General features: G+C 40.9%; 1 protein-coding gene across 5 annotated transcripts in view; it reads left to right on the forward strand.

The window, feature by feature from the left end:
- KIZ (kizuna centrosomal protein) overlaps positions 1-27,838 on the forward strand; it is a 120,955-nt gene that overhangs the window by 53,413 nt on the left and 39,704 nt on the right. For 3 of the 5 annotated variants that reach the window (XM_003810625.7, XM_057300909.1, XM_063600990.1), the window contains one exon: positions 26,394-26,487. In XM_003810625.7, coding sequence (XP_003810673.2) covers positions 26,394-26,487 — 94 coding nt within the window. The remainder of the gene's footprint in view (positions 1-26,393; positions 26,488-27,838) is intronic. The other 2 variants (XM_057300908.1, XM_063600989.1) reach the window with 1 other exon arrangement.

Raw genomic sequence — 27,838 nt, forward strand, 5'->3', positions numbered from 1 at the left:
GGTCATGTGATTTTTATCTTTCATTCTGTTACTATGGTGTATCACATTGATTTTTATATGTTGATTCATTCTTGCATCCCAGGGATAAACATCTCACTTGGTCATGATTTATGATTCTTTTAATGTACTGTTGAATTTGGTTTGTTAGTATTTTGTTGACAATATTTGTGTCTATATTCATTAGGCATATTGGTCTGTAGTTTTCTTTTTTGTGGTATCTTTGCCTGGCTTTGGCATCAGGGTAATGCGGGCCTAATAAAATAAGTTTGGAAGTATTCCCTTTTTTTCAGTTTTTTTGGAAGAGTTTGAGAAGTATTGGCATTAATTCTTTAAATGTCTGGTAGAATTTACCAGTGAAGCTATCTGGTCCTGGGTTTTTTTTTTTTTTTTTTTTTTGATGGGAGGTTTTTGATTACTGATTCAGTCTCCTTACTAGTTTTAGGTCTGTTCAGACTATTTCTTTATTATTTAGTCTTGGTATGTGTATGTTTTTAGGAATTTATTTATTTCTTCCAGGTTATCTAGTTTGTTGGTTTATAATAGTTTATATAGTTTCTTGTGATCTTTTTTAATCTCTGTGATATCAATTGCAGTGTTTCCTCTTTCATTTCTGATTTTATGTATTTGGGTTTTCTCTCTTTTTTCTTAAGTAGTCTAGCTAACGGTTTGTCAATTATGTTTATTTTTTCAAAAACCTCTTAGTTTTATTGATTTTTTTTCCTATTTTTTGTATTCTCTTTTTCATTTATCTCTGATCATTATTAATTCCTTCTATCTACTAACTTTGTGCTTGGTTTGTTCTGTTTTTCTGCTTAAGGTGTGAAGTTAGGTTGTTGATTTAAGCTTTTCTTCTTTTTAAATGTAAGTTTCTACTGCTATAAACTTCTCTCTTAGTACTGCTTTTGCTGCATCTTCTAAGTTTCGGTATGTTGTATTTTTGTTTTCATTTGTCTCAAATGTTTTCTAATTTCCCTTTTGATTTATTTTGTGATCCATTGGTTGTTAGTGTGTTGTTTGAATTTTACAATTTTTCTTCTGCTATTGATTTCTGATTTTATTCCATTTCGTCAGAGAAAACACTTGGTATGATTCAGTCTTTTTAAATTTGTAAGACTTGTTTTGTAACCTAACACGTGATCTGTTCTAGAGAATGTTTTGTCAGCACTTGAGAAGAATGCTATTGCTTTTGGGTGGAGTGTTCTGTATATGTTTGTTAGGTCCATTTGACCAGTACTGTTGTTCAAGTTTGTTGTTTCTTTGTTGATTTTGTCTGGTTGTTGTATTTATTATTGAAAATGGAATACTGAAGTCTCCCACCAGTATTATATTGCTATGTATTTCACCTCATTTTCAAACTCAAAAATTTTTGGTTTTGGTTTGTTCTTTGCTTTTTTTTTTTTTTTTAAATAAGGAAATTCAGGCAGTTTTTTAAAAAGATGATGACGACGACAACTCTTTTCCTAGAATTTTTTTCACCATTTTATATTTAAGTAAATTATAACATTTTGGGGCAGTCTCCCAAGTAAGTGTTAAGGTGCCCTACCCCCACTCTCCTGGAGCCAAATAAGTGGTAGGGGGTGGGGCGAGGGACGGGTGCAAGGGGAGGAAAAGTCAGGAAGGCTACTGAGAGCATAGAGCGGACTTCAGCCTCTGTTGGGAAGGGAACCAGCAGTCAAGCCAAATCCTACTACGGGTGTAGCAAAACTAAACTTCTTTCAATACGAATTTGAGATCTAAGAGTAGTTTATTCTGGTGGAACAGGCTTACCCATGGTTTCAGAAGTTAGAGAGGAGACTCTGAGAGTCAAGCCCTGGTTGTTCAAGACCCAAATAAGGCAGGAGAAAGCAGAACATAGGCAGGTTTCTAAGAAAATGAGCCCAATAGCATTCAAGCCTCAGTGACAGGCCAGGTATAGGTACTCCAGTCAGTAGTCCCAGCTGAGCCCCAGTAATTCCAGCCCAAGCTCCAGATGTGAGTTTAGGAATCACCAAATAATTCCAGTCCCTTTATTCCAAGTCACCCTCAGATGTTCAAGCTGAGGCCCCAGACATCATGGAGCAGAGACAAGCCCTACCCATGTCCAGATTACTGAACCACAGAAGCCATGAGGATTATAAAAAGTTGTTGGTTGTTGTTTTATACCACTAAATTTGGGTAGTATTTTATTATACAGCAGTAGGTAACCAGAATAACCATGATGACTGGTTTGGCTAGTTGAAGGAGATTCGTCATTCCAGATTTTGAGGGCTGCAGTATGAACGGAGGCCTGGAGATAAGCAAGCATCGCCCGTATCTGGGAACTATTGTTTCTCCAACTGAAGGAGTGGCTCACATGCCAGCAAATAGCACCACTGTAGGCCCAGGGGATGCAGTCAGGGTCTGCAAAGTGTCTTTTCCTCATCTCTCCAGTCCGCACACAAGAGCAGCCACCTGGTCTTGCCTCATGCTGGCCCAGCCACACCAAAGGCAAGGGTTCTATTGTTAACTCAGATTTTTTAAAAGGACAAAGAGGAGACATGTTAGGGGCAGGATGCACATTTGTCATTTTAAAATATCTCCTTAAATTCTTTTCAATGAAACACAAATTTGAATTACTGAAAAGCCATCTATCAGAGTTTTTTTTTTTTTTTCAGACAGGGTCTCACTCTGTCACCCATACCAGAGTGCAGTGGCGTGATCTTGGCTCACTGCAACCTCCGCCTCCCAGGTTCAAGCGTTTCTCATGCCTCAGCTTCCCTTGTAGCTGGGATCACAGGCATGCACCACCATGCCTGGCTAATTTTTGTATTTTTAGTAGGGACGTGGTTTTACCATGTTGCCCAGGCTGGTCTTGAACTTCTGACCTCAAGTGAGCCACCCTCCTCGGCCTCCCAAAGTGCTGGGATTACAGATGTGAGCTACCACACCTGGCTTCTGAGTTCTTTTTTAAAACTTAGTTTTCTGGCATTGTTGAACATTCAGCTATTATCTTGATATATCAGGATGCTGTTGGTTGCCAATAACAGGAACACTGTCTGAAACACAGATGCTTAAACAAGAAATGCATTTGTTCTGTCTCATTTCTGGAAGTCCAGAGGTAGAGCAGGCCATGGGGTTGGTTGGTACTGCCCGTCACTTTTGTTGTCAAAGACCCAGATCCTTTCCATTTCCCTGCTCTGACATCCTCAGTGTTGACCTCTTCCTACAGCCAGGAGCAAAGTGGCAGCAGCAGTGCTATTATGGACTGAATGTTTGTGTCCCTCTAAAATTCATATGTTAAAGCTGTAACCCTCAGTGTGATATTTGGAGAAGGGACCTTTGGGAGGTACTTTGGGTTAGATGAGGTCAGGAAGGTAGGGCTGTCATGATAGAATTAAATGCACTTATAAGAAGAGACACAAGAGAGCTCTGTCTCTCCCCCACCATCTGAGGATACAGTGAGGAGTCAGAAGGTGGATAAATACCAAGGACCCCATCTAGACACCACAGCCTTATATAGCTTCCAAAGACAGAAAGAGACTCTCTTCTTGGGTCTCTGTTAGAAGCAAGGAAAGTATTCAATAGACTTCCCCTTGCATCTTGTTGACTAAAATTTGTTCACAGACCCATTCCTAAGCTAATTACTGGCAAGGGTTATTATAATTGTCCTAGACTAAGGAAGCCTTTTCTCTGGAAGACCAAATAGTAAGACCAGGCGCAGTGGCTCACCCCTGTAATCCTAGCACTTTGGGAAGCCGAGGTGGGCAGATTGCCTGAGCTCAGGAGTTCAAGACCAACCTAGGCAACATGGCGAAACCCTATCTCTACTAAAAATACCAATAATTAGCTGGGCGTGTTGGTGTGCACCTGTAATCTCAGCTACTCGGGAGGCTGAGGCACGAGAATCACTTGAACCCGGGAGGCAGAGGTTGCAGTGAGCCGAGATTGTGCCACTGCACTCCAGCCTGGGCAACGGAATGAGACTGTCCGCCCGCCAAAAAAAAAAAAAAAAAAAAAAGACCAAATAGTAAATATTTTAGGCTTCTTTTCTCCTCTCCCCTCCCTCTCCTTTTTCTCTCTTTAAATATGTGCTCAAGAGCTATACAACAGCAGGCTGTGGCTGGATTTGGTCACCCCTGGCTTAGATTAATCACAGTCTACTCTGGAATGAGGCAAGGGGTTATTGCCCCATGAGTTACACAAGGGAGAGGTTGATTACTAAACAAAATTGGGGTCCCACGAAAAGGAAGAAGGGAGATGGACACTGAGTAGGCAACTGCACGATTGCTAAATTTGGTCCAAAGAAAGGTTAGTAGATGCAGAGAACAGCCAAAGGGACTGAATCTGGAGACAACTCTACCCCAGCAAGGTGTTTGTCCTGTGACTGGTGGGTTAAAATGGGAATGCAACAGGCAAGTTGTTTGTGATGAATAGGTATTGCTTTCATAATCAGAAAAAAAATTAAGACCATCTTTCAGAAATGTTCTAAAATTCGATTGTGTGATGGTTGCACAACTCTGAGTATACTAATAAAAACCATTGAAGTGTACATTTTAAGTTAGTGAATTTTATGATATGTGAGTCATATCTCAGTAGAGCAGTTAAAAAAAAAATCTCTTGAATTCCAAAGCTTAAAAACCATGGACCGCAGCTCTGTGGTGCTTGCTGTTTAGAGGCAAGGGCGCCTTTGGCTGTGTGGCTAGCTTCACGGCTTTCATGGATGGCCTTGGAAATCTTCCCATAATGGGAATGCTTTTAATGACCATTTCTTTTTACATATGTGCTAAATATTTTTCAGGCCATGCAAAATATTTTACATTTTATAATCAAAGAATTAGCATGCTTACAATAAAAATAAAACTGATACAGAAACAGTAAATTACAGGATTTTTTTTTTTTCCTTTTTAACCCTTTTTAAAGTGTATTTTCTCTTTTTATGCAGTAGGACTCATTCACTGCATATGTCAATGCAGCCCAGTGGTAGACAGTCTTCAGGCTGGCTTTGCCCAAGCCTCAGATGGTACCAGTGGGCTCTGACTTCTCTGTTTCCCTCTGATCCACTCCCTCTGGATCAGCTCAGTTCTTAGGCCCTGCAGCTGGAGAATTTTTCCCTGGCATGCTGAATCAGAGGCTGTCATTGGCTCTGACCACATCTTATGCCCATCTCCTACACAATCACTGAAGCAAGGGCAGAGTCCATTGGCTTTTACCTGGATCTCATGCTTCACTCAAGCTGTATGGGTTAGGATAGGGGAGTAGTGGTTCGTCAGAATAAAACTGGGTTCTGTTAATGGTTGCCAGGTGGCAGACCCAACACTTTCCTTCTCTGCATCCCTGACTTCATTTTTTTTTTTTTTTTTTTTGAGTCAGAGTCTCGCTGTTGTTGCCCAGGCTAGAGTGCAATGGTGCGATCTCAGATCACTGCAACCTCTGCCTCCTGGGTACAAGTGATTCTCCTGCCTCAGCCTCCCAAGTAGAGCTGGGATTACAGGTACCCACCACCACGCCCAGCTAATTTTTTGTATTTTTAGTAGAGACGGGGTTTCACTGTGTTAGCCAGGCTGGTCTCGAACTCCTGACCTCAGGCGATCCACCTGCTCGGCCTCCCAAAGGGCTGGGATTACAGGCGTGAGCCACCACGCCCGGTCCCCTGACTTCATTTCTACCTGTTGTTGCCCATTTCATTCTTCCTTCTTTAGTTCTTTGTGGCATACTTTCCCTTTAATTCTCTTTAACTTATAGTTCTCACCTTTGAAGAATAGCAGTTGAGCTTCTAGTGACAGACTTTTGGAAAAACCAAGTTTGTTTTAAGGTGGGATTTGACAAAGAACCTTCAAGCTTGATAACTGAGTGGGAAAGCTTCCCTTCAGTGAGGGAAAAGTGTCTGCAGGTAGGCCAGGTGAATGAGACACCCTAAAACTTGAAAGTTAAGCAGGAAATAAGACTTTAATGTTTCCTGGGGCCTCGTGTCGTGGCATGCCTGTTATCCCAGCACTTTTTATGCAGTAGGACTCATTCACTGCATATGTCAATGAATGTCAATATGGGAGGCCGAGGTGGGAGGATTACTTGAGGCCAGGAGATTGAGACCAGCCTAAGCAACATAGCAAGACCTTGGCTGTATAAAAATAAAAATAAAAATAAAAATAAGTTAGTCAGGCATGATGGTACACACCTGTAATCCTAGCTACTCAGGAAACTGAGGTGGGAGGCTTGCTTGAGCCCAGGAGTTGGGAAATACAGTGAGCTGTGATTGCATCACTGCATTCCAGCCCAGGCAACAGAGCAAGACCCTGTCTCAAGGAAAGGAAAAAAATAATTGTGTGTGTGTGTGTGTGTGTGTGTGTGTGTGTGTATGTGTGTGTATGCATGTGCACGTGCTTTCTGTACTTTTATACTGAATCTATTTTGAATTTGGGTTGGAAGCTTTAGAATATTACCTTAACCTACAAGAGAGATGTGAGGAATAGTTCTGAGTCCCCTATCTTTTATGGCTTTCAACTATTTTTCTCACTTTTTTTCTGATGGTTTTCCTTTGTCAATGTAAATTCATTTTGATTTGCTTGTCATTTTGATGGACTGGAAATGTGTTTTTAAATATGAAAACAATACTAGTTTCAAATTTGTTTTCTTTACTGTAGTGATTCTCAGATATATTTTAGTAAAATTATTCTACCTTTTTTTTTTTTGAGACGGATTCTCACTCTGTCACCCAGGCTGGAATGCAGTGGCACGATCTCAGCTCACTGTAACCTCTGCCTCCTGGGTTCAAGCAATTCTCCTGCCTCAGCCTCCCAAGTAGCTGGGATTACAGGCAGCCACCACCACACCCAGCTAATTTTTGTACTTTTAGTAGAGACAGGGTTTTACCATTGTTGCCCAGCAGGGTCTCGAACTCCTGGCCTCAAGTGGTCCACCCACCTTAGCCTCCCAAAGTGCTGGGATTACAAGCGTGAGCCACCACGCCCAACCGTACTTTTATTTTTTTTTTTTTTAAACAGAGTCTTGCTCTGTTGCCCAGGCTGGAGTGCAGTGACGCCATCCTGGCTCACCACAGCCTCAACCTCCCAGGTTCAAGCAATTCTCCTGCCTCAGCCTCCCGAGTAACTGGGACTACAGACGTGTGCCACCATGCCCTGCTGGAATTATTCTACATTCTAATTTCATAGGAAAATTAATCTTTGAATTTTGAGAACCATCTCAAAATTGGTTTACTAAAACTTGGGCACCTGCTATATAGTTTGCCTACTAGAAGATAATCAAATGAATGAGAGTACCAAATGAAAAATAATGGAAAGTATGGAAGTTGCTGATCTTGACAGATTCTTAAATCATGGACGTATGTGTTAACGGTTTGATTTTTATATTGTGTACATATATTTATTGTTTACTAGTAAAAAATGTTCTCATTTATGTGATAAATGGAATATATCAATACTTCATGGCAAAAATTTTTGTGAATTTCAGGTGTTCTGCCACCTTAAACGTTGAAAAGCACTGCTTTCCAGGATAGCCAAATCCCTAAAAGAATTTCTGGTCATGAGACTGATGATCCTTACTGATCAGCTGTGTCACACATCACATGGACATCTGATGTCCATGTGATGGACTGGACTGGGCATGGTTGTTTTAGGAGCATGACTGGCATCTGTAATCATGAGTACACTTGGAATCCGTTTCTTCCGTTTCGAAAAGTCCACTTACCCGGAATTGGGACTTGTCTGACATCCCCTAAACTCTGACACTGACAAAAGAGGTCATTGCATCTGGTTCCCAGCTACTTCCATACTTTCCATTATTTTTCATTCGGTACTCTCATTCATTTTATTATCTTCTAGTAGGCAAACTAGATAGCAGATGCCAAAGCTTTAGTAAACCAATTTTGGGAAGGTTTTCAAAATTATAGAGTAATTTTCCTAAGAACTTAGAAAATACTACTTTACTCAAATGTAGAATAATTCTACTAAAATATATCTGAGAATCACTACAGTAAAGAAAACAAACTCAAATCTAACAGGCTGTCCTAGGAGAGCCAGTTAGCTTTTGTTGTTTTCTTGCTTACATCCCGCCTTCCCTTCTTCCACACTTAATCCATTTATCCATTCATAATACTTGTTCTTGTCCACTTTCGTTTTTCTTATTTCTTCTTTTTGTCTTTGGCTTCCTCTTAGCAGCTTCTTAGAGAAACAAGCACTTGAATAATAAATTGATTCAGCATCTTCAGTTTAATACAGGGCAGGTTGAGCATCCCAAATCCAAAGTCCGAAATGCTCCAAAATCTGAAACTTTTTGAGTGCCAACATGATGAATGTTTATTGAAGCATTTCAGATTTGGGATACTCATATTCCAAAATCAAAAAATAAAAATAAAAAAAAAACACAATTCAAAATCTGAAAAAATTCAAAATCCAAATTCCCAACCATTTCAGATAAAGGATACTCAACCTATATTGATCCTCTAAGGGTTCAACAGCAAACCAGCCCAATCCTTTCAGCCATCCTATATTTGGTATCTACCATGCTCAGAGAGCAGGAGGCATGATATTCATAAGCCAGGCATTTCACTGTTATCATGGAAGTAGACCCCGAGCAGAGTCAGAACCCAGGATGGGACCTGCCCTACTCATCTGAGTGCCCGCTCAGTGGAGGATAACTCTGTACTAGACCCATTCCCATTCATCAGACTAAATTGGCCTCTGTGGAGACTCACTTATCCTAGAGAAGTGACATGGCAGCTTATTTCAGGGTCTCAACATTGCCTGAGCCAAAATTCAGTAAGCGTATCCACCGTGCCATCATGCCTTCTTGTTTCCCTTCTCCCTGAATCCGCTCACCTAGTGTAACCCTCACCAGCCCAGTCTGAGCCTCCTCGTCTCCTCTCTTAAACACACGTGTATATATGGTTAGAAACAGACAGACAGACATGGAACAACACAGCAGAGTCTGATGTTTTGTTTTATGGTCCTGCATCAGCCTTTAATCCTCACAAAGATAATTCTACCTTGACAATACCAGATACCTTTTCATCATCATCATTTACCCTCTAGAGTTTAATGATAGAACTGATTATAATGTCTAGTAAATTCTTTATGATATGTTTGTAGTATTTTAAAACTTTTTGAAAATACAGAGCCTAATTGTATTAAATTTGGGGAAGGCATAAAGTTGTATGATAATAAGACATTTACCCTCGTTGGGCCTCAGAAAATGACACCCCAAAGGGAAGGCCCCAGAAGTAAGTTTCTCTCTGATCTTCTCCCACTCTCCTGTACCTCAGCCTCATTTTCTCAGAGGTAAGCTTTAGAAACTATAATTCCTTTTCCTCAAAGTGAATCATAAAAACCTGAACCCATTTTCCCCAAAGCCAGCCATAAAACCTAAAAATATTACTCGAATTTCCCTCCTGTATTTCTGTGGTAGAGTTGGCCATAAAGAAATTCTCTAACCTACCCTGTTTGATTGTGAGTTGTAAGACTCCCCATTTCAGAAAGGGTCCTGCCCCATACCAGGGAGGAAGGAACACTGCACAGAGACGCCAAGAAGAATGAACAGACAGGCCTGGCAGAGTTTCCCCACTCAGTCTGTTAGCATTCAATCATACTTACCTTCTTGGCCAAGCACGGTTCTACATGGTTGTCTGTTCTTCACTGAACTTCAGCATAAAAATGGAAAGTTTTCCCAATATCCTTAGGTCTTCAATCTGAAGGCTGCCATGTCACAGAAAACAATGATCAAATAAAATTTGTTTTGTTTTCTTTTGTTAACCTGTTTGTTATAAGGGTGTTGACTGTGACCCTTATGATGAGGAGGAAAGGGATCACCCCTTCTGACCCTACACCCTCCACATTTTTTTTTTTTAGTAGATATTTAAAGCGGTCACTTCAGGTAGCTGGCTCCATAATAAGCCCTGGAGATCTGTTTTGCATTTTGTTTTATTTATTTATTTATTTATTTATTTATTTATTTATTTTTGAGACGGAGTCTCGCCCTGTCACCCAGGCTGGAGTGCAGTGGCGCGATCTGGGCTCACTGCAAGCTCTGCCTCCTGGGTTCACGCCATTCTCCTGCCTCAGCCTCCCGAGTAGCTGGGACTACAGGCGCCTGCCACCACGCCCAGCTAATTTTTGTGTGTGTGTGTGTTTTTGGTAGAGACGGGGTTTCACCGTGTCAGCCAGGATGGTCTCGATCTCCTGACCTCATGATCCACCTGCCTCGGCCTCCCAAAGTGCTGGGATTACAGGTGTGAGCCACCCCGCCCAGCCTGTTTTGTATTTTATTTTAAGAGACGGAGTCTTGCTATGTTGCCCAGGCTGGTCTCAAACTCCTAGGTTCAAGCAGTCCTCCCACATTGGCTTCCCAAAGTGCTGGGATTAGAGGTATGAGCCACCATCCTGCATGCTGTTTATGCATCTCAGTTGGAGAACTCAGCCAGCACCCTAATGACTTCACCCTTCTATGGGTGCTGATTTGGAAGAAACCCAGGGAAGCAAGAGTAAATTTTCCCAATCTTTACCTGTCCAGTCAGGAGGATTTTTTCAACCTGAAAAAAACAGAACCCCTGTTCGGTTAAAGGGGTTAAGTTTGGGATCCATAGAATTACCAAAGAGAGAATGCTATTCATTTCATAAAGGATGTCTGCCACCATTACAAATGATCCTTGGCTATTAAAAATGGGTGATGGGTTCGGGCGGTTTAAGGGTGGAGGAAAAATGCGTGATGGGTTCTCTCTTTAAGGGTGGATGGAAATACCTATTAAAAATTCTCCCAAGCCTTCCAGCTCTTCATTAAGAAACTTTTTTAAAAAGTCATATGGGAGAGGGTTCGTTCTGAAAATTAAAATGGAACAGAATGATGAGGTCTATTCAGAGGCCAAAGTGGGGAAAAGGAAAGGGTTTTGCTTGTGCAGCCTGTGCTACAATGAAGAGGACCTTAGTACAGACGGATGGTGCCCTACCAAATGTGGCCCATAATTCAAGCTGTCAGCTTCATCACACTGTTTCCAGGTAAAGAGAAGGAGCCCTTGTTTCCTGGGTAAAGAGAAGGAGCGTTGTTTGCTGACCCCTGGTCCACAGCCTGCCGTGGTCGCCTCGCTGTGCTGGCCTTTGTGTTGCTGTCCCCTCCTTCCCTCCTTTTTGGCATTGTGCTCCCTTCAAGTGGCCCCCTGGAAGGGACCACCCAGGGGGCTGCACAATGGAGATTGAGGTAGCCACAAAAACACAGGTTTTGTAAGACAGCCCTTTAAAAGAAAAATACTGTTTAACTATGTATGTGTTTGTCCTTTCTACAACTGTTTTGTGTGGCAAACAAAACCCTGTATACAAACTTCACTGTGGCCTCACATACAGCTGTTCCAGCCATTGGGTGTCAGGCTTGAGGTAGTCGCTTCCAGTTTATTTTCCCAGGACACTAATTCTTGATGTAGTTTCTAGTTACATGCTTAGATTTATGGCCAAGAAATGTGATATCAAAACAGCAAATTGCACTGGCTTTATTAAACTATTTTATCAGTAGTCCTCAGAGTTGACGGCTGGGCATTGCTCCTGGGTGAAATTTGCCTGTAATGCTGCTTAACAAAAGCTAGCAGCCCGGAATTCAGTTCTCAATAGCCATTTACACCTCTGTAAAAGGATTAGCGCTAGCCAATTGTTACACTGTTTAAATCTTAATTTGCATCGCTATGGGGGTAGAGCTTCTACAGACCTCTCTGGTTCCCAGTTGAATTTGTGTACCTGTGGATGGGAGAGTCACTAGAGATTTCTCTTATTGATGAGGGTGCTAAATTGCTTCGGGATAACCGGTATGCCACAAATATTGAATTAGCCTCTCAGGTTCCAACTGACAGACAATAGTCTGCTTTGGTTCATTAGTTATATTTTATAGCAGTTGTGGTCCTTGAGTATTTGGTACTTGGATGCATTCTTCTACATCTGTTTCAAGTAAAAATTTTCATGGGTCTTAGGAGGATTTTAAATGTTGTTATTTGTAAGTAGCAAATTTCCTTGGGAATTATATGCAAAACAAAAAACAGAACGTGATAGTTTTAAAAGTAATCTTTTTCTATCCAGACCATATGTTTTTAAAGATCAAAGCCTTTTTATGTTTAGAATTGCCCTGTCAATAGACAATAGATGAAATTGTCTTTTCATAATGTAAAGCTGGAACTACACATCAGTTTCAGATGCTCAGCCTAGGCCTGAGTGAATTCTAATTGTAAGATGGAGGAGGAGGGAGGTGGACAGGGAGGGAAACTAGCAGGTCAGGAGCATGGCAGGAAGAGAGGGTATTAAACTACATTAAATGGATGAAAATTGAGGGAGTTTGGAATGCTCGGTTGGAATGAAAACAAAGCTTGGGACATTTTAATGACCACCTTATCACCAGTTCCACCATTTTTCCCTCATAAAGCATTTGTTCATTTATTCAACAAATAGTTACTAGGTATCCATCTCATGCATAGTGTTAGCCACTGAATTTAGTGATTATTGCACGTGGAGTAAAAAGAATTGTCTTGGTTGCTGAGAGTAGTCAGGATGGTAAATATAATTTAAACAGACTTTGCAGCCTGCAAGTTTTCCATGTAATAGACATGCCAGGCAGAAGGAAAGTAGACACAACTGCTTATAAATAAATATTGCCCTTTTAAGAAACATTAAAGAAATTGAATGCACTGGGTGGAAGGGCTTTTGGGGAACTCCCCAGGAAAGATTGTTTTGAGTCTATGGTGAAAGCCAGGCCAGCCATTCCTGGGGAGGTGAGCCACAGCAAAGGCTTTGGTATTCCAAGAAAGCAACCACAACTAAATTATTTTTTGTTTTTTAACTTTGGAAAATTTTGAGGCAGTGACTGGATGCTCATTGATCCTCACAGAGGCTAAAGAAATCGTCATGGTTTAAAAATTAAAATAACTGAAATAAGGAAGCCTGTTCATTTTGCTTTAATGTATCTGTACACATGCTAAAAGAGAACAGGGGGGAAGCATCCAGAAAGGAACTTACACCTTAGTTGATTTGTACCTGAGAAGAATTTTTAGTATATGAGGTTAACCAACAAGTTTGTTTTGTTTTTTGGAGAGGAGGTAGGGCTTGTTTAAAAGAAAGAAAGAAAAAAAAGCAGCCCCAGACTCTACCAGTATAACAGTAAAAGGAGTTTAGTGAGAGAAGGCAGTAAAGCAGCCTGGAGCTCCCTTATCGAGAATGTTTTAGTTTATTCTACTCACAAACCCTCTTTGTTGGGAACTGTCCAACCCCAGCTTCTGCCGGCGGGGAGGAGTACACTGGGATTGGAAGAAGGGAAACCAGGGCTCCAAGGAGCAGGATCAGGACGGAAGGTAGGGCCAACCCCATGAAAAGACAGAAGTTGAGTTTCCTAGCCAGTTTTTCTGTGTCACTGGAAAACAATTGGAATTTGAAACAAAGGTTGGCTGCCTTGCCACTTCCCACCTTTCTGAATACAAGGTATTCCTGAATTACATGTTCATCACTTAGGGACCACCTCTCCAAATGATACCATTTTGTTGTTCATTTCTGGATTTTTTTTTTTTTTTTACGGGGGAGGGTGTTATTTTGTTTGATTATTAGCGACTGGGTTATACTATGTTGCCCAGGCTAGACTCCAACTCCTGGGCTCTAGCGATCCTCCTGCCTCACCCTTCTGAGTAGCTGGGACTGCAGGCTGGAGCCACCGTGCCTGGCTTGCTTCTTTTGAAATACAATTTCCTTCCCTAAAATTTTATTCTGGATGTGATCAACTACAGTGCTCTGTGACCTTCAGTCTCACTAAAAATATAGTGACAACATTTTATAAAACTTCTAAAAAGTAATATGTAAATTATGTAAGTGTAAGTTTCCCTGAAAAATGAACTGACAAAAGGCAGATTAATAGGAGAAAAGACTTGCAAAATTTGTTTTGATATGCACAGCACAGGGAAATTGCAGGAGAATGATTACCCAGTAACCCATTGGGGTATGGATACTTTTTTACCCTTCTTCATAGGGGAGGGGAGATGGGGAAAGCTGGCAATTTGGGGCATAGTAAATGATTTTTAGGGGAAAATGAATGGACTTGAAGAACATACAGTGGCCTGGGACAAAGTCTGTGTGGCCTGCAGAGTAGACAGTGGTTTGTGAGGAAATCTGTCCAGATGTGTTGACAGCCTTAGTCTTTCTTTCTGCAGTGTAAGTTGAGTTAATAAAAATTCAGAGAAGGGACCATAGGTGATTGTTTTCTTCTTCCAGCAGGTCCAGACTTTAGGCAGATAAAGGAACTTCAGAAAACAATTGCATCCTGTGCTTTGAGAGACAGGAGGGGGGTGGGGGAGGGAAGGTCAGAGAGACCTTGCATCTCTGCTTCAGCCCAGCATTTCAAAATGCTGTATTTTGGGATATCAGCTTCTGAGCCCCAATGTTGGCAAATTTGTTACTATTTATGATCAGAGATCACACCGTTTTGAGATTGCTATTCCTGGAGAAAATAAAATCTGCAAATCAAGCCTATTGTGCCGCAACTGAAACACAAAAATTTAACTCACCAAAAAGATAACACTGGCAGGAATATGTAAAAGTTATCTGATAGGGTTAAGGAAAAGTTTATTTTCTGTAGCCCTCATACAGGGTCATTTTTGCCAAGAAGTAATTCTCAGTTTGCAATTCTGAGCACAGCACTTTTTCTCTCTTACTCACTTTAAAAATCCCTGTACCTTGGGATCTTGATCTAGAAATACCATTTGACCCAGCCATCCCATTACTGGGTATATACCCAAAGGATTGTAAGTCATGCTGCTATAAAGACACATGCACACGTATGTTTATAGTGGCACTATTCACAATAGCAAAGACTTAGAACCAACCTAAATGTCCAACAATGATAGACTGGATTATGAAAATGTGGCACATATACACCATGGAATACTATGCAGACATAAAAAATGATGAGTTCATGTCCTTTGTAGGGACATGGATGAAACTGGAAACCATCATTCTCAGCAAACTATTGCAAGGACAAAAAACCAAACACCGCATGTTCTCACTCATAGGTGGGAATTGAACAATGAGAACACATGGACCCAGGAAGGGGAACATCACACACTGGGGACTGTTGTGGGGTGGGGGGAGGAAGGAGGGATAGCATTAGGAGATATACCTAATGCTAAATGACGAGTTAATGGGTGCAGCACACCAGCATGGCACGTGTACACATATGTAACAAACCTGCACGTTGTGCACATGTACCCTAAAACTTAAAGTATAGTAATAATAAAATTAGACAAACAAAAAAAATCCCTGTACCTTAATTTCAGTGTTCCCAATAGCCTGGAGTGGAGTTGTCTCCTAAATCCTGTGTGACTGAAAATGAAGCTAGAAAGCAATTATTTTTAATTTGGCCAAATTTTTTACATTTATTATATGCTTTAACTGTCGTTGGATAAGATAAGCTATGCATCTTTAAAGTGCCATTTGTGTCCACAAGTTACTTGTCATTCAGCAGGTTCCTCCACCTGCCAGACCTCACAGAGAACAAGGTGATGGTAGGGCTAGCATGTTGGTGCCAGAGACTGGACACAGGTTCCTCAGGCCAGTGCCCTTCTAGCTGGAATGATTTTGGCAGGAACGCACATAGAAAAAGGAATTGAGGTCTTGAGTTCTAAAATAGTTACAGTGTTTCTGTAACACATAGTCTTTAATATTTAATTCCATACAGCGTTTGAATTCTTTAGTTGAGTTCTTTTGAGCAAAAGAACTGATGAATATTTTATAAACTAAAGTCTGCTATCTGGGAAGAGCACTGTTAGAAATCCTCAGCATAAACCAGCTCATCTTTTAGTCAGAGAAAGTTCTGAGTTAGAGTAGATCATAAGCTCTGTGCATAGTGCTTGTGGCCAGCTGATTGATCACCCAGTACCAAGGGGGAAACCCTGGACTGGTGTAACAACAACCATTATAAAAATACTGTCAGCCAGGTGCGGTGGCTCATGTCTGTAATCGCAGAAGTTTGGGAGGCCAAGGTGGGAGGATTGCTTGAGCTCAAGAGTTTGAGACCAGCCTGGGCAACAAAGCAAGACCCCATCTCATTTTTATAAAAAAAAAAAAATACTGTAAAGATAAGTGTGTCATATGAATTTCTTTCATCTGGGTTTAAGTTTCAGCTTGTCATTCGACATGTAGTATCATTAAGTTGTATGCTCAGCATTATGCCGAATGCTATGAGAAATAAAAGTAAAAAATTTAGAAGTGCAGTTGCTATTCTCACCAGGCTTTTGCTCTTGTTGAGAAGACTCGGCAGAGGTGACTTAACTATGGAATAGCACAAGGTAAGAGGTAAGATGGTGTCTCTTTTGTGCTAAAGAATTCAGGGGTAAGAAAGATCCCTATGAGTAAGGTAGTCAGGGAAGCTTCTAGAGGGTGATGAGATGAGCTAGTCTAAGTAAGCCTGACACTTACATTGATAAGATCGGCAAAGAAGAAAGGTTATCTGGGATTTGTCCTGGCAGGACAATCAAGCATTACTGAGCACTGGCATGCATGCCATGGTGGTAGTGAGGGGATGTTGGAGGAGTGCAGATGCAGGTAATAAGTAGGTGCATTCTATGGAAGAATTTAAAAACAATAATGAGACCACTAAAAGTCAGTCTGCCTTCTGTTGTCACCATTCCTAAGGATGGCAAAGATAAAATACACCTTACCATGGAGGGAACCTGCTCCCACTGCAGCATCCACCAGCACCATGGAGTGTCAGCCAGTTTCCAGTACTGCACAGTACTAACCTTTTAGAAGATATCCAAAAACATTAAGCCATGGTCCTTGCTCCAGGTTTGCATCCTGGTTTGGGAAGTGGGACTAAAGGGAATCTAAGCTTGGAGATCATAAGCTGGTGGCCTGCAGGCCTACCTTGGGCTGCAGATAGGTTCTCTTTGTCCTGTCAGTGGGTAGGCAACCTTTTGAATTAGTCACCACATTTTAAAAATTGGGAGCTGTTAAATAAAAACAAAACTTGCAATTATAAACTTCCAGCTTCTCTTAAAAACTGAGAAGATCTAGGTTCACTGGGACACACACTCCTCAGGGGGAGCTTTTGATGGAGGCACTGGCCCCAGCTCTCCACAGCCCCACCCCACCAGCAGCCAGCATGGTCTCCGTTACCTTCCCTGTAGTCAGCTGAGTGCTCCCCAGGTCAGCGATGAAGGACTGTTTCTTCCTCCCTTGCCTCACCTACTTAACCTGCTCTTCCTCTGCCACCTACAGCACAAAGTCAGTCTCCTGACTGGTCTCTGGGCCTCAGGTCTCTCTCCTCACCAACTCCATCCTTGCAAGGCTGCCAGGCTAACCCTCTGAAAAACACTGCTTTTGAGAAACCAGCAATGGCTCAGAAATCCACAAGCTTATTGCTGTATTCTTTCCAGAGTTTCATGTTGAATTTAATTTTCCATTGCTATCCTACTATGACCAACAGCAACCCCTACCCAGCCAAACTTGTCTCCCTTGCTGGTCCCCACACCACTCTTACCCTGTCATTTCCCATCACCTTTGCCTGTGTCTCTCCTTAGTTTCAAATGTCATCTCCCCTTCTCTCTAAAACCTGCCTGGCTCAAGTTCCTCCTCCTTAGTGAAGCCCCTGAGACTCCAGTGATCTCTCTGTGTCTTTACCGCTTCAGAATTCCTGATTGTCTGATGGCCTGCCCTATACCTCTCACCGTTGATTACAGGCTCTCTTTTACTACCCTGAAATTGGCTCACCATTGGTGGGACCTCTTAAGGGCAGCTGTTATTCTGGAAATTGAGTGATGACAAGATAAAGGCTTCCAGGAAGAATTAGGATCCAGATTTTGCCTAGGCAATAAGAGGTATTCATAGGTACTATAAGTCAGATAGGCCTGAAGTCTGGAAGCTTTGGGGCAGCAGAACCCAGGAGTGAAGGACTCAACTCGGGGTCTGACCTATAAGAACTAAGAATCCAGGCTTAGAGTTTAGACAGAAGCCTGGGAATTGACAAGGAGCTGGAGCACCAACAGTGTGGATAAGAGTCAGGAATAGCACTTGAATCTTGTGTGCCTGTTATTATTCCTTCCCAGCATAAAGGTACACTTCAGAGTAGGGGTAAGCCTGAGTCTGCAGTTGTCACTCATCCTCCAATAGACGGACCACGTCTCCTTCATCCTTATCACATCAGGCACATAGCCATCAACTAGGTCCAGTAACTTCACCAACTGTAGTGCTATTTACAAATTAGTACTTTGCAAATTAACATATTGCTTTATAAGTTGCTTTGTAACTAATCTTCATTTTCTTTTTGGGGTATGTGTTGAATATTCCCAACTACAAATGTGAACAGCTCCTTTAAAGTAGAAACACTGTTTTGTCTTCTCCTATAGCTTTTTAGAATCATGCATCCCTCAAAATAGTCATTTTTTTAAAGATGGTAACTAATCTGTTTGAAGGCTACTGTGATACAACGACAGACCTAACCTAAAACAGTGACCAAATTTTTAGACTCTTATCACTTACTCAATAGACTGGACATAGATAATAAAAGATAAATCCCTCTTTCCATGCCTTCCTATTCTGATTAAGAATAAAGAAAATTTGACTGCAATAGGATCTGAATGGAAAACTAATAGTCATTTTTCTACATTCAGAAATAGAGGATGTAACCTATACTTCAGCCAGAAGTTTTCAATTTCTTAGCAGTGACAATTTAAGTAAATTTCATACGAGTTGTGGGGATCTAACTTTGTTATGATTGACAATATAAAATTAGCCTTTTCTGCTGTTAAGATTATCTAGCATACCTATCATTCAGGTGGAATGTGGAACGAGATTGCCCAGCTGTGGATTTGAACATCATTAAAGTCAACAAAGGGTTAAAAGTTACTTCCTCTGATGGATTTAAAATTGCCGCATACACGCAAACAAGTTTTTCAAACTGCCCCATTTTATGTCTTTGTTGAGAGACAGTATAGTTGCTGCATTTTAATGTCCAGATTATATTACAGATATATTTCAGTAAACCATGAAGAACCATCATAGATTCTAGAAGCTGGTGATCTGTGCTTAAATAAGCATCTCCTGCAGCATCTTTTTTATTTTATAGACTCTGTAATCACAATGGCATTCTGAAAGAAGACCTTGAAGCTCACAGAGCAGCTGTCCTTCACCAGCTCCCAGGACTCCTACCTGGGGGTGGCAGCTATGAAAAGCAAGTCAGGGCTTACTGGCTTGACATTGCTGTCATGGTGGGATGGCCATTCTTGTTTCCGAATGCTCCAAAATCAAAAAGATCACAAAGTTGCAATCCTCTTATTTATTTTTTATTTTTTTTTATTTTTTTTTTTGAGACAGAGTCTTGCTCTATTGCCCAGGCTGGAGTGCAGTGGCGTGATCTCAGCTCACTGCAAGCTCCGCCTCCTGGGTTCAGGCCATTCTTCTGCCTCAGCCTCTCGAGTAGCTGGGGCTACAGGCGCCCGCCACCACGCCCAGCTAATTTTTTGTATTTTTAGTAGAGACGGGGTTTCACTGTGTTAGCCAGGATGGTCTCGATCTCCTGACCTTGTGATCCGCCTGCCTCGGCCTCCCAAAGTGCTGGAATTACAGGCGTGAGCCACCGCGCCTGGCTGCAATCCTCTTATTAAAATACATCTGCACTGTTTACTAGCAGAGAATAGATTATTACTCAGGAGTGGTCAGTAGATGCATGTCTGTGAAAGCCCCTCTGAAGGGACCTTGTTTGGCTGGCTGAGTGAGTGAGTGAGTGGCTTTGGGTCTGCTTAGCCTACAACATAGTGCCGTCCTCCTCACCTGTCATGTGCCACTTAGGCTGTTTTATGTTAAAGATATAAATAGGGAGGATATTTAGAGGATTCAGCTTAAATCTAGTACACATTGATTCTATCAAAGGGTGGATGGAAATCAGGATAATAGTCTTTAAAGGGACCTTGTCACAAGAAAACTTCACCGGATTAAGTGGCTTTGTTTTACATTACCTTCTGCGTCTGTACTAGTAATCTTGAAGTTATGGGAAATGCTGGAAATGACCTTCCTGGTCAGTAGCTTTTCAACCTAAGGCAGTAAAGGGCAATGCCAGAAAACCCTCTTTCAGTTTTTATCCTGCAGAATAAAAACCACGGTCTTAAAATAATCCTTTACAGCGTAGTGGAAGAAGCTGGTTTGGGAGGAGTCCTTCTGCGCTCTCTAGGTCATTTGGTGATTGCGTGTTAGAAGGCTCTTTAATCTCCCGTTTCTTTCTCACTGCCTTTTATATCTGTTTGTATACTATTTGGCATAAACCACAGTTGTGGTGTATAGCATGGGAAGGATATATGCATTTATAATTCTCTGCGCAAACTGAGTTGTTAAACTAAATGATTCATGACTCTCTTAACCTAGGCTGCCAAACTGTGATTATGGGTGATAAGCCATGATGTCTGCACCTACTAGACTAACGATTGTTAGAGTTTCTCAGCATTCATAATAGAGCATTGATTTCCATTATGAAAGGTTGTGTTTTACATGACTATTGATCTACAGTTATGTGTAAATCAGTCTTCCATAAGAAATGATCCTTCTTTATGACCACCACAAATTTTAAAATTAATATCTGGAGTCTTCAAAACTGTTTCTTTACCACAGTCATTTTTTAGAGCCAGATAAAGAAGTCAAGAATGTTCTCTGCTGTCAGCATTATGTTCTGCTACAGCTAGAATTGCTGTATACATTGTGACTGGGGATGCTGTTTAACACACACTGATTATCACTGGTTCACTCTCTAGCCTTGAAAAAAGTGCCAAGTGTTTGTGACCTTTGAGAGACAGCAGTCAGGTCTTTAAACACAGATTCTTCCTAATGGATTTTAGTCACCAGGCTGCCCCGCTGCCCTCCTTGCTCTAGCTTCCTCTTGTGCCCCTTAGCACCCAGAAGTCCCTGCTGGGAACTCCAAGTCTAAGTGAAATAGACCTATCTGCTTTGTGATCATCACCTGGCCAGTTTGATCAACCATTGCAGAAACACTGGTTTGGAGAGAATGATTTATTCTTGTTCTTTAATGGTTAATAACTCTGGTGTGATAGAATTCTTTTTTCTTTTTTTAAGACAGAATCTTGCTCTGTCGCCCAGGCTGGAGTGCTGTGGAGTGATCTTGGCTCACTGCAACCTCTGCCTCCTGAGCTCCAGAGATTCTTGTGCCTCAGCCTCCTGAGTAGCTGGGACTACAGGTGTGCACTGCCACACCCTGCTAATTTTTTGTATTTTTGGCAGAAGATGGGGTTTTACCATGTTGGCCAGGCTAGTCTTGAACTCCTGGCCTCAAGTGATCCGCCCACCTCTGCCTCCCAAAGTGCTGGGATTACAGGCATGAGCCATCACACCGGCCTAGTGTCATAGAATTCTAATCCAGGCAGGAAAGGCTTTGACTGGTTACAAAATCCTTAAAGGAGTGTTTGGTGTAGCAGCAGCTCACATCTGTCTCTTTAATCTTGATCTGTAAAATGAGACACCTGCCCCCATAGCATACTCTAGAGCAGCAGTCCCCAACCTTTTTGGCACCAGGGACCAGTTTCGTTTAAGACAGTTTTTCCATGGAGCGGGGTTAGGGAGGTGTGGGCAGAGGCATGGTTTCAGGATGATTCAAGTACATTACATTTATTGTGCACTTTATTTCTATTATTATTACATTTTAATGTATAATAAAATAATTATACAATTCACCATAATGGAAAATTAGTGGGAGCCTTGAGCTTGTTTTCCTGCAACTAGATGGTCCCGTTTGGGAGTGATGGGAGACAGTGACAGATCATCAGGCGTTAGATTCTCATAAGGAACATGCAACCTAGCTCCCTTGCATGCACAGTTCACAATAGGGTTCATGCTCCTATAAGAATCTAATGCTCCCCCTGATCTGACAGGAGGCGGAGCTCAGGTGGAGCTAATGCTCCGCCCTCCTGCCACTCACCTCCTGCTTTGTGGCCCAGTTCCTAGCAGACCACGTATCAGTACCAGTCCGTGGCCCAGGCATTGGGACCCCTGCTCTAGAAGATAATGTGAAGATTTCTGAATTCCTGCTCACAAAATGAAGCATCTTAAGAGAAAAAAAGAACAAACCACGCTTGTCATCATTATTGATTTATGTTATATCCAGGATTAAGACCTTCATATGGGCCAGGTGGCTAACGCCTGTAATACCAGCACTTTGGGAGGCTGAGGCAGGTGGATTGCTTGAGCTCAGGAGTTCGAGACCAGCCTGGGCAACATGGCGAAACCCCATCTCTACAAAAAAATACAAAAAAATTAGCAAAGTGTGGTGGCGCACACCTATAGTCTCAGTTACTCAGGAGGCTGAGGCAGGAGGACTGCTTGAGTTCAGGATGTCAAGGCTGCAGTGAGCTGTGATTGTGCCACTGCACTCCAGCCTGGGTGACACAGCAAGATGTTGTCTCAAAAAAAAAATAACAAAAAGTCATATGCAAAGTTTACTATTATCATGTGGAAGACCAAGCTATTGTTTTTGACAATTATGAATTATAAAAATATGATTCATGTGATTTAGAGAAATTGATTTAAAAATTGCTCATTATTGTCTTCTGGAAAACATTTTAATATAAAAATGATTAATAAGTATTTTATGAGAAACATAATGAGACTATTCATTTATTTTTTTCCAGGTGCAACTAATTCTCTATATTAGTGGCTACTTTCAGATATGTTTCCCAATTGTGTTCTTATGCTCATACTGAAAAATTGAGTCAGCTTTGTATTGTTTGGATTATAGTATATGAAAATCTCTATTTTAGTCTGCCTGTGTTCAGAATTAAATTCAGGGTATTTATTACTCTGCATTTAAAGTTAGGAAATACGGATACATTTGTTTAAATTTCACCTTTCTGATTGAAAGCCCTTTCAAGTACATGAAATTAATTATAGACAATTTAAACTATATTCCTTTATTACATTTTTAATTAAAGAATTACCTGACATTAAACTTTGTTTTTTTATGTGTCATCAATGTTATAAATTTTCCAACGTAAAGTAGACAAAATAGAAAAATCTCCTTTAAATCCTTTGTACCACTTTGCACATTTTCTGATGTGGTATGTTTTTGTAGAGCCATGGGCGAAGCTCCATTTAGGGAAGCCATGGCTCTTGCACTTCTTGCCTGATCTATCCCAAAAGAAATCTGCCAGTCAGCTTCCTTTTGTGCTTTAAGGGTTGCCTTAGTTGTTCAGAAGTCACAAACCCTAGGTGCTGTACCTCCTTCAACAGCTCATTTTCCATTTGACTTGTGCAAGTCAATTAATCAATTTTATCCTTTTGTGGGAAATAAATATAATAATTATAGGAAACCTTAGCTAGTTTTTCATGCTAGGACCCAAAGGATAGATGCAATTGGGTGGTGTATTAGTAACAAGAGTCTTGCCTTCATTTTGCTTCTGCAGAAAATCATGTGTATTAGCCACCAGAGGGACTGTTCTTTGATAATTTGACTCACTTAGCTATTTAACTAATTTAATTCATCCAAATTAAACTTGCTTTCAAGCCAAAAGCATAGTTGACTTACTTATTATAAGAAATGTACCTGCTGAATGGGCTAGAATTTGCTGATGACTGGTCAGTGCATTTTCCCAGCAGGGCAGTCTGTTAAGAAACCAAATACAGATGCAAAGGTCAAAACAAAGGAATTGGGTAGTTTAATGACATCATTGCGGTACGGTGGTAACCAAGAAAGGCAAGTTGCTGAAAGGTCTTTCTATCAAACTAGTCAGAAGCCTTAGAATCAAAGGATTCCAATGACTCATCTCACTTTATTCAAGTCCTGGAAAAAAATAGGGTTAGGTCAGGCACAAGTAATAACAATTAAGATTTATTGAGGAAGGTTCTGAACTGTACCTAGACTTACTTTCTTTTCCAGAGATTTTATTATGAAATTTTTCAAACATACAGAAAAGTAAAAGGAATCATAGGGTGGACATCCATATACACACCACCCAGATTGTACTCCTGACATTTTATTGCCCTCTCATATTTGTTTATCCATCCTTCCATCAATCCTTTATTTTTATACGTTCCTAAGTAAGTTGCAGACACTAATATACATTTAACTTTTTACCTTGACATTTTTAAACATTCGAAGTCTCATATACCCACTACTCAGATCCAGCAACTGCTCACATTTCATCAGTCTTGTTTTATCTCTCTCCCTAACGCTTTTTTTCTTGAGTAGTTTAAAACAGACAACATAACATTTCACTCACAAATACTTATACCTCTAACATATAAGGATTGAAAATACTATCATTTAACATAATCCACAAAATTCTTCAGTTTATCTAATACCTAGTCCTTGTCAGTTTGCCTTGCTTATCTGAAAAATTGTTTTTCTACATTTGTTTTGTTTGAATCAGCGTTCAAATAAGGTCCACATATTACAATTGGCTATGTCTCTGAAACCTCTTTTAATTTTGTGACATTCCCTCCCTCCTTTTTTTATGCTATTGATTTGTTGGAGGAATTGGGTCACTTACCCTGGAGAATTTACATGCTCTATTTGGTTGGTATGTTTAACCAGTTCCTCTTTACTCTTTATTACCTGTAAACTGGTGGTTAGATCCAAATATGTGATTAAGTTCCAGGCCAGTTATTTTAGCAAGAAAATGTCATGGGTGGTGCTGATATTTAAAACCGGGCAGCACATAATGTTTTGTTACCCCATGGTTAGTGATACTAAGACCGATCTGTGGGTTCAGATGTCGAAAGGTTGATGACTTCAGGACAGAAGTTTACTATTATGTAATTTTCACAAAATTATGACCATTTCCTAGATACATCATTAATTTGGACTTACAAAATGGTGACTTTTCTAATTTGATCATTTCTTCTGCATTTATTGGAAGAACTTTTCCTTGTCAGCTACTTGGTGACTCTGAAATGTATTTTTTGACCACAAAAGCAGGATAAATGCTTTATTCTATTTCTTTATTTACCAATTTGCAGAATAATGAATTGTTGCCCTACCAGCCTCCAAAGGTTTTAAAATTTATTTTTATTTTGTCTTTACTGTGGTTTAAAAAAAAACATAAAATTAGCCATCTTAACCATTTTGAACTGCGCAGTTCAGTAGTGTTAAATATCTTTACTTTGTTGTACAACGGATCTCTGGAACATTTTCATCTTACAAAATGGAAAATCTATACCCATTAAACAACTCCCCATTTTCCCTTCCCCCCAGGCCCCAGCACCCACCATTCAACTTCTGTCGTTATGAATTTGACTGTTCTAGGTACCTCATTTAAGTGGGATCATACAGTATTTGTCCTTTTCTGACTGGCTTATTTCACTTAGCACAATCCCCTTAAGATTCATCTATGTTGTAGTATGTGACAGGATTTCCTTCCTTTTAAGGCTGAATCCAAAGGTTTTTATTTTTATTTTTTAAATTTTATTTATTTATTTATTTTTAGATGAACTCAAGGATTTTCATGTATTCCCTGTGTTTCAGTCCATTGCAGTCAGTATCCTTTAGGTGCTTAAATTGTCCCATCTTTGACAGTGGGAGCTTCCTAAGATATCCCCTCCCCACCTTCAGTTCTTTTGATACAACTTTGAGAGCTTCCTTACTTTCTGGTACAACAAGATGTTTCAGGTTCATCTTGTGCGTTTCCTGCCCCAGACCTGAATAGGGCATTTCTTTAATGAACTTTGGTTCCTTTTAATACATAAATACCACAGCCTGAGCAGCAATATAGGCTTATTTTTTAACTCTTTCCTAATATCTTAATTTTTAAAAAACTGTAAGTAGACCATGGTAAGAGTGTAACAAAACAATAACAAAACATCTGCTGTTGAGATGAAAATGTGATCTTTTTCTCTTCACTACATGTGGGAGACTGACCATCTATGCAGTGGTTCAAAACCATTGTTGTGCTTTAGAATCACTCTGTGAGCCTTAAAAATCCCACTGACCAGACCAGGCGTGGTGGCTCACCCCTGTAATCTCAGCACTTCAGGAGGCCGAGGCAGGTGGATTATCTGAGCCCCAGAGTTTACGACCAGCCTGGGCAACATGATGAAAGCCAGTCTCATGACCCAGTCTCTAAATAAATAAATAGATTAAAATTTTAAAGTAAAATTTTTAAAAAGCCCACTGGCCAAGCCACACCCCAGACCATTTTTCCTGGACTCTGTAGAGGTGGCCCCAGGCACCCAGATTGTGCAGAGCTCCCCAGGTTGTTCTGTGTGCAGCAGAAGTTGAGAATACTCATTTAGCAATGAAATAACCAAAGTTTTTAAAAGTTTAAAAAAAAGGATACTTGGACTCAAAACTCCCTTAGACCAGAATATGTTGAGTTCCAGACTTTTGGATAAACCATCTTCTACTAACGTAATTGAGGCCTTTAAAAATGTGAGAATCTTATAATATTACAAATCTATAGTGAGTGTCCTGTTTCTGTTTTATAGACCTGGACAAGCACCAGACTCAGACGTACCGAGGGCACAGGTGGGTCAGCATGTTGCCACCTTGAAAGAACATGATAATTCTGTCAAAGAAGAGGTAGGTAGCTAAACTGTCTGAAGTTTTCCCAATCACAAATGTGGACCACAGGGTAAGGTTAGTAATTTTTATTTAAAAAAAAAAAAAAAAGTTTTGGCCAGGCGCCGTGACTCACGCCTGTAATCCCAGCACTTTGGGATGCTGAGGTGGGTGGATCACGCGGTCAAGAGATCGAGACCATTCTGGCCAACATGATGAAACCCCATCTCTATTAAAAGTACAAAAATTAGCTGGATGTGGTGGTGCGCACCTGTAGTCCCAGCTACTTGGGAGGCCGAGGCAGGAGAATTGCTTGAACCCAGGATGCAGAGGTTGCAGTGAGCCGAGATCACGCCACTGCACTCCAGCCTGGCGACACCATCTCAAAAAAAAAAAAGTCTCAAGATGTGCAAATTATTCATTTGAGGCAATGTTATGTATTTGAAAAAAATAACGATAAGAAAAGTAGTAAGTGAGGTTTTGTGGTTGGTTGGTTTTTAACTTTCTGACCTCGGGCCTTTTGCATAATGTTTTATGTAGGAATTCGTTTTCCAAGAAATTTCAAAGCATCTTATAACACTCTGGTTTTCCGTCTCCACTCTGTACTTTAGAAATACTTTATAGTCATTCATGTCAATTCAGCAAATGCCTATCGGTCCATTACTGTACACAGATATCAGCCCAGATCCGTTGGAAGGAAAGAGACAAATAAAATGTGACCCCCTCCTTCTGGGGTGTGACATCATGGGATGCATGTAATAAGAAAATGTTAAAAATGTGGGCTTTCAGGAAAGAGAGCCAAGCCAAGACTCCTGGAGAAGCAAGGAAGGCGGAGGTCATGATGGAGGGAGTACAGTGGCATGAGAGGTGATCTTTAAAAGATAGGCTTTTGATGGTACGAGTTGGGGGTGGGGGCAGAGGTGACAAGAAATGGCTGCTATGAGCCAAAGAGCACACTGGGAAACCCAACACATATTCAGGCAACAGAGCCATCCTGAGGCTGAAGCATGGGCTCAAGTCTGGGGATGGTGAGAAGGAGCACAAGAAGTAGTTGCTGGCCATAGTGTGCAGCATCCGATGCCAGGCCAGGGAGAATGTGTTTAGTTTTGTAGCTTTTGAAAAGCCACTGGAGCTTTTTGAACAGAGCTGTGATAGATTTCTGCAGTGCCTTAGGGAATTTCATGTTTGGTTTGGGACTGAGACATTGAAGGAGGGAGCCCTGCCCTGGTTCAGGCAAGAGGAAGGAGGGGCCTGATTTGGGAGCTGGTGCCAAGAGAGAATTCAAAGATGCTAAACAGAAAATGGAAATGGATGGAGCAAGTTCCCAAGGAAATCATGAGGGGAGGAACCGGAAGCCCAACTTTAGAGCATG

This window comes from Pan paniscus, chromosome 21 (assembly GCF_029289425.2).
Source record: "Pan paniscus chromosome 21, NHGRI_mPanPan1-v2.0_pri, whole genome shotgun sequence".
Lineage (NCBI taxonomy): Eukaryota > Metazoa > Chordata > Mammalia > Primates > Hominidae > Pan > Pan paniscus.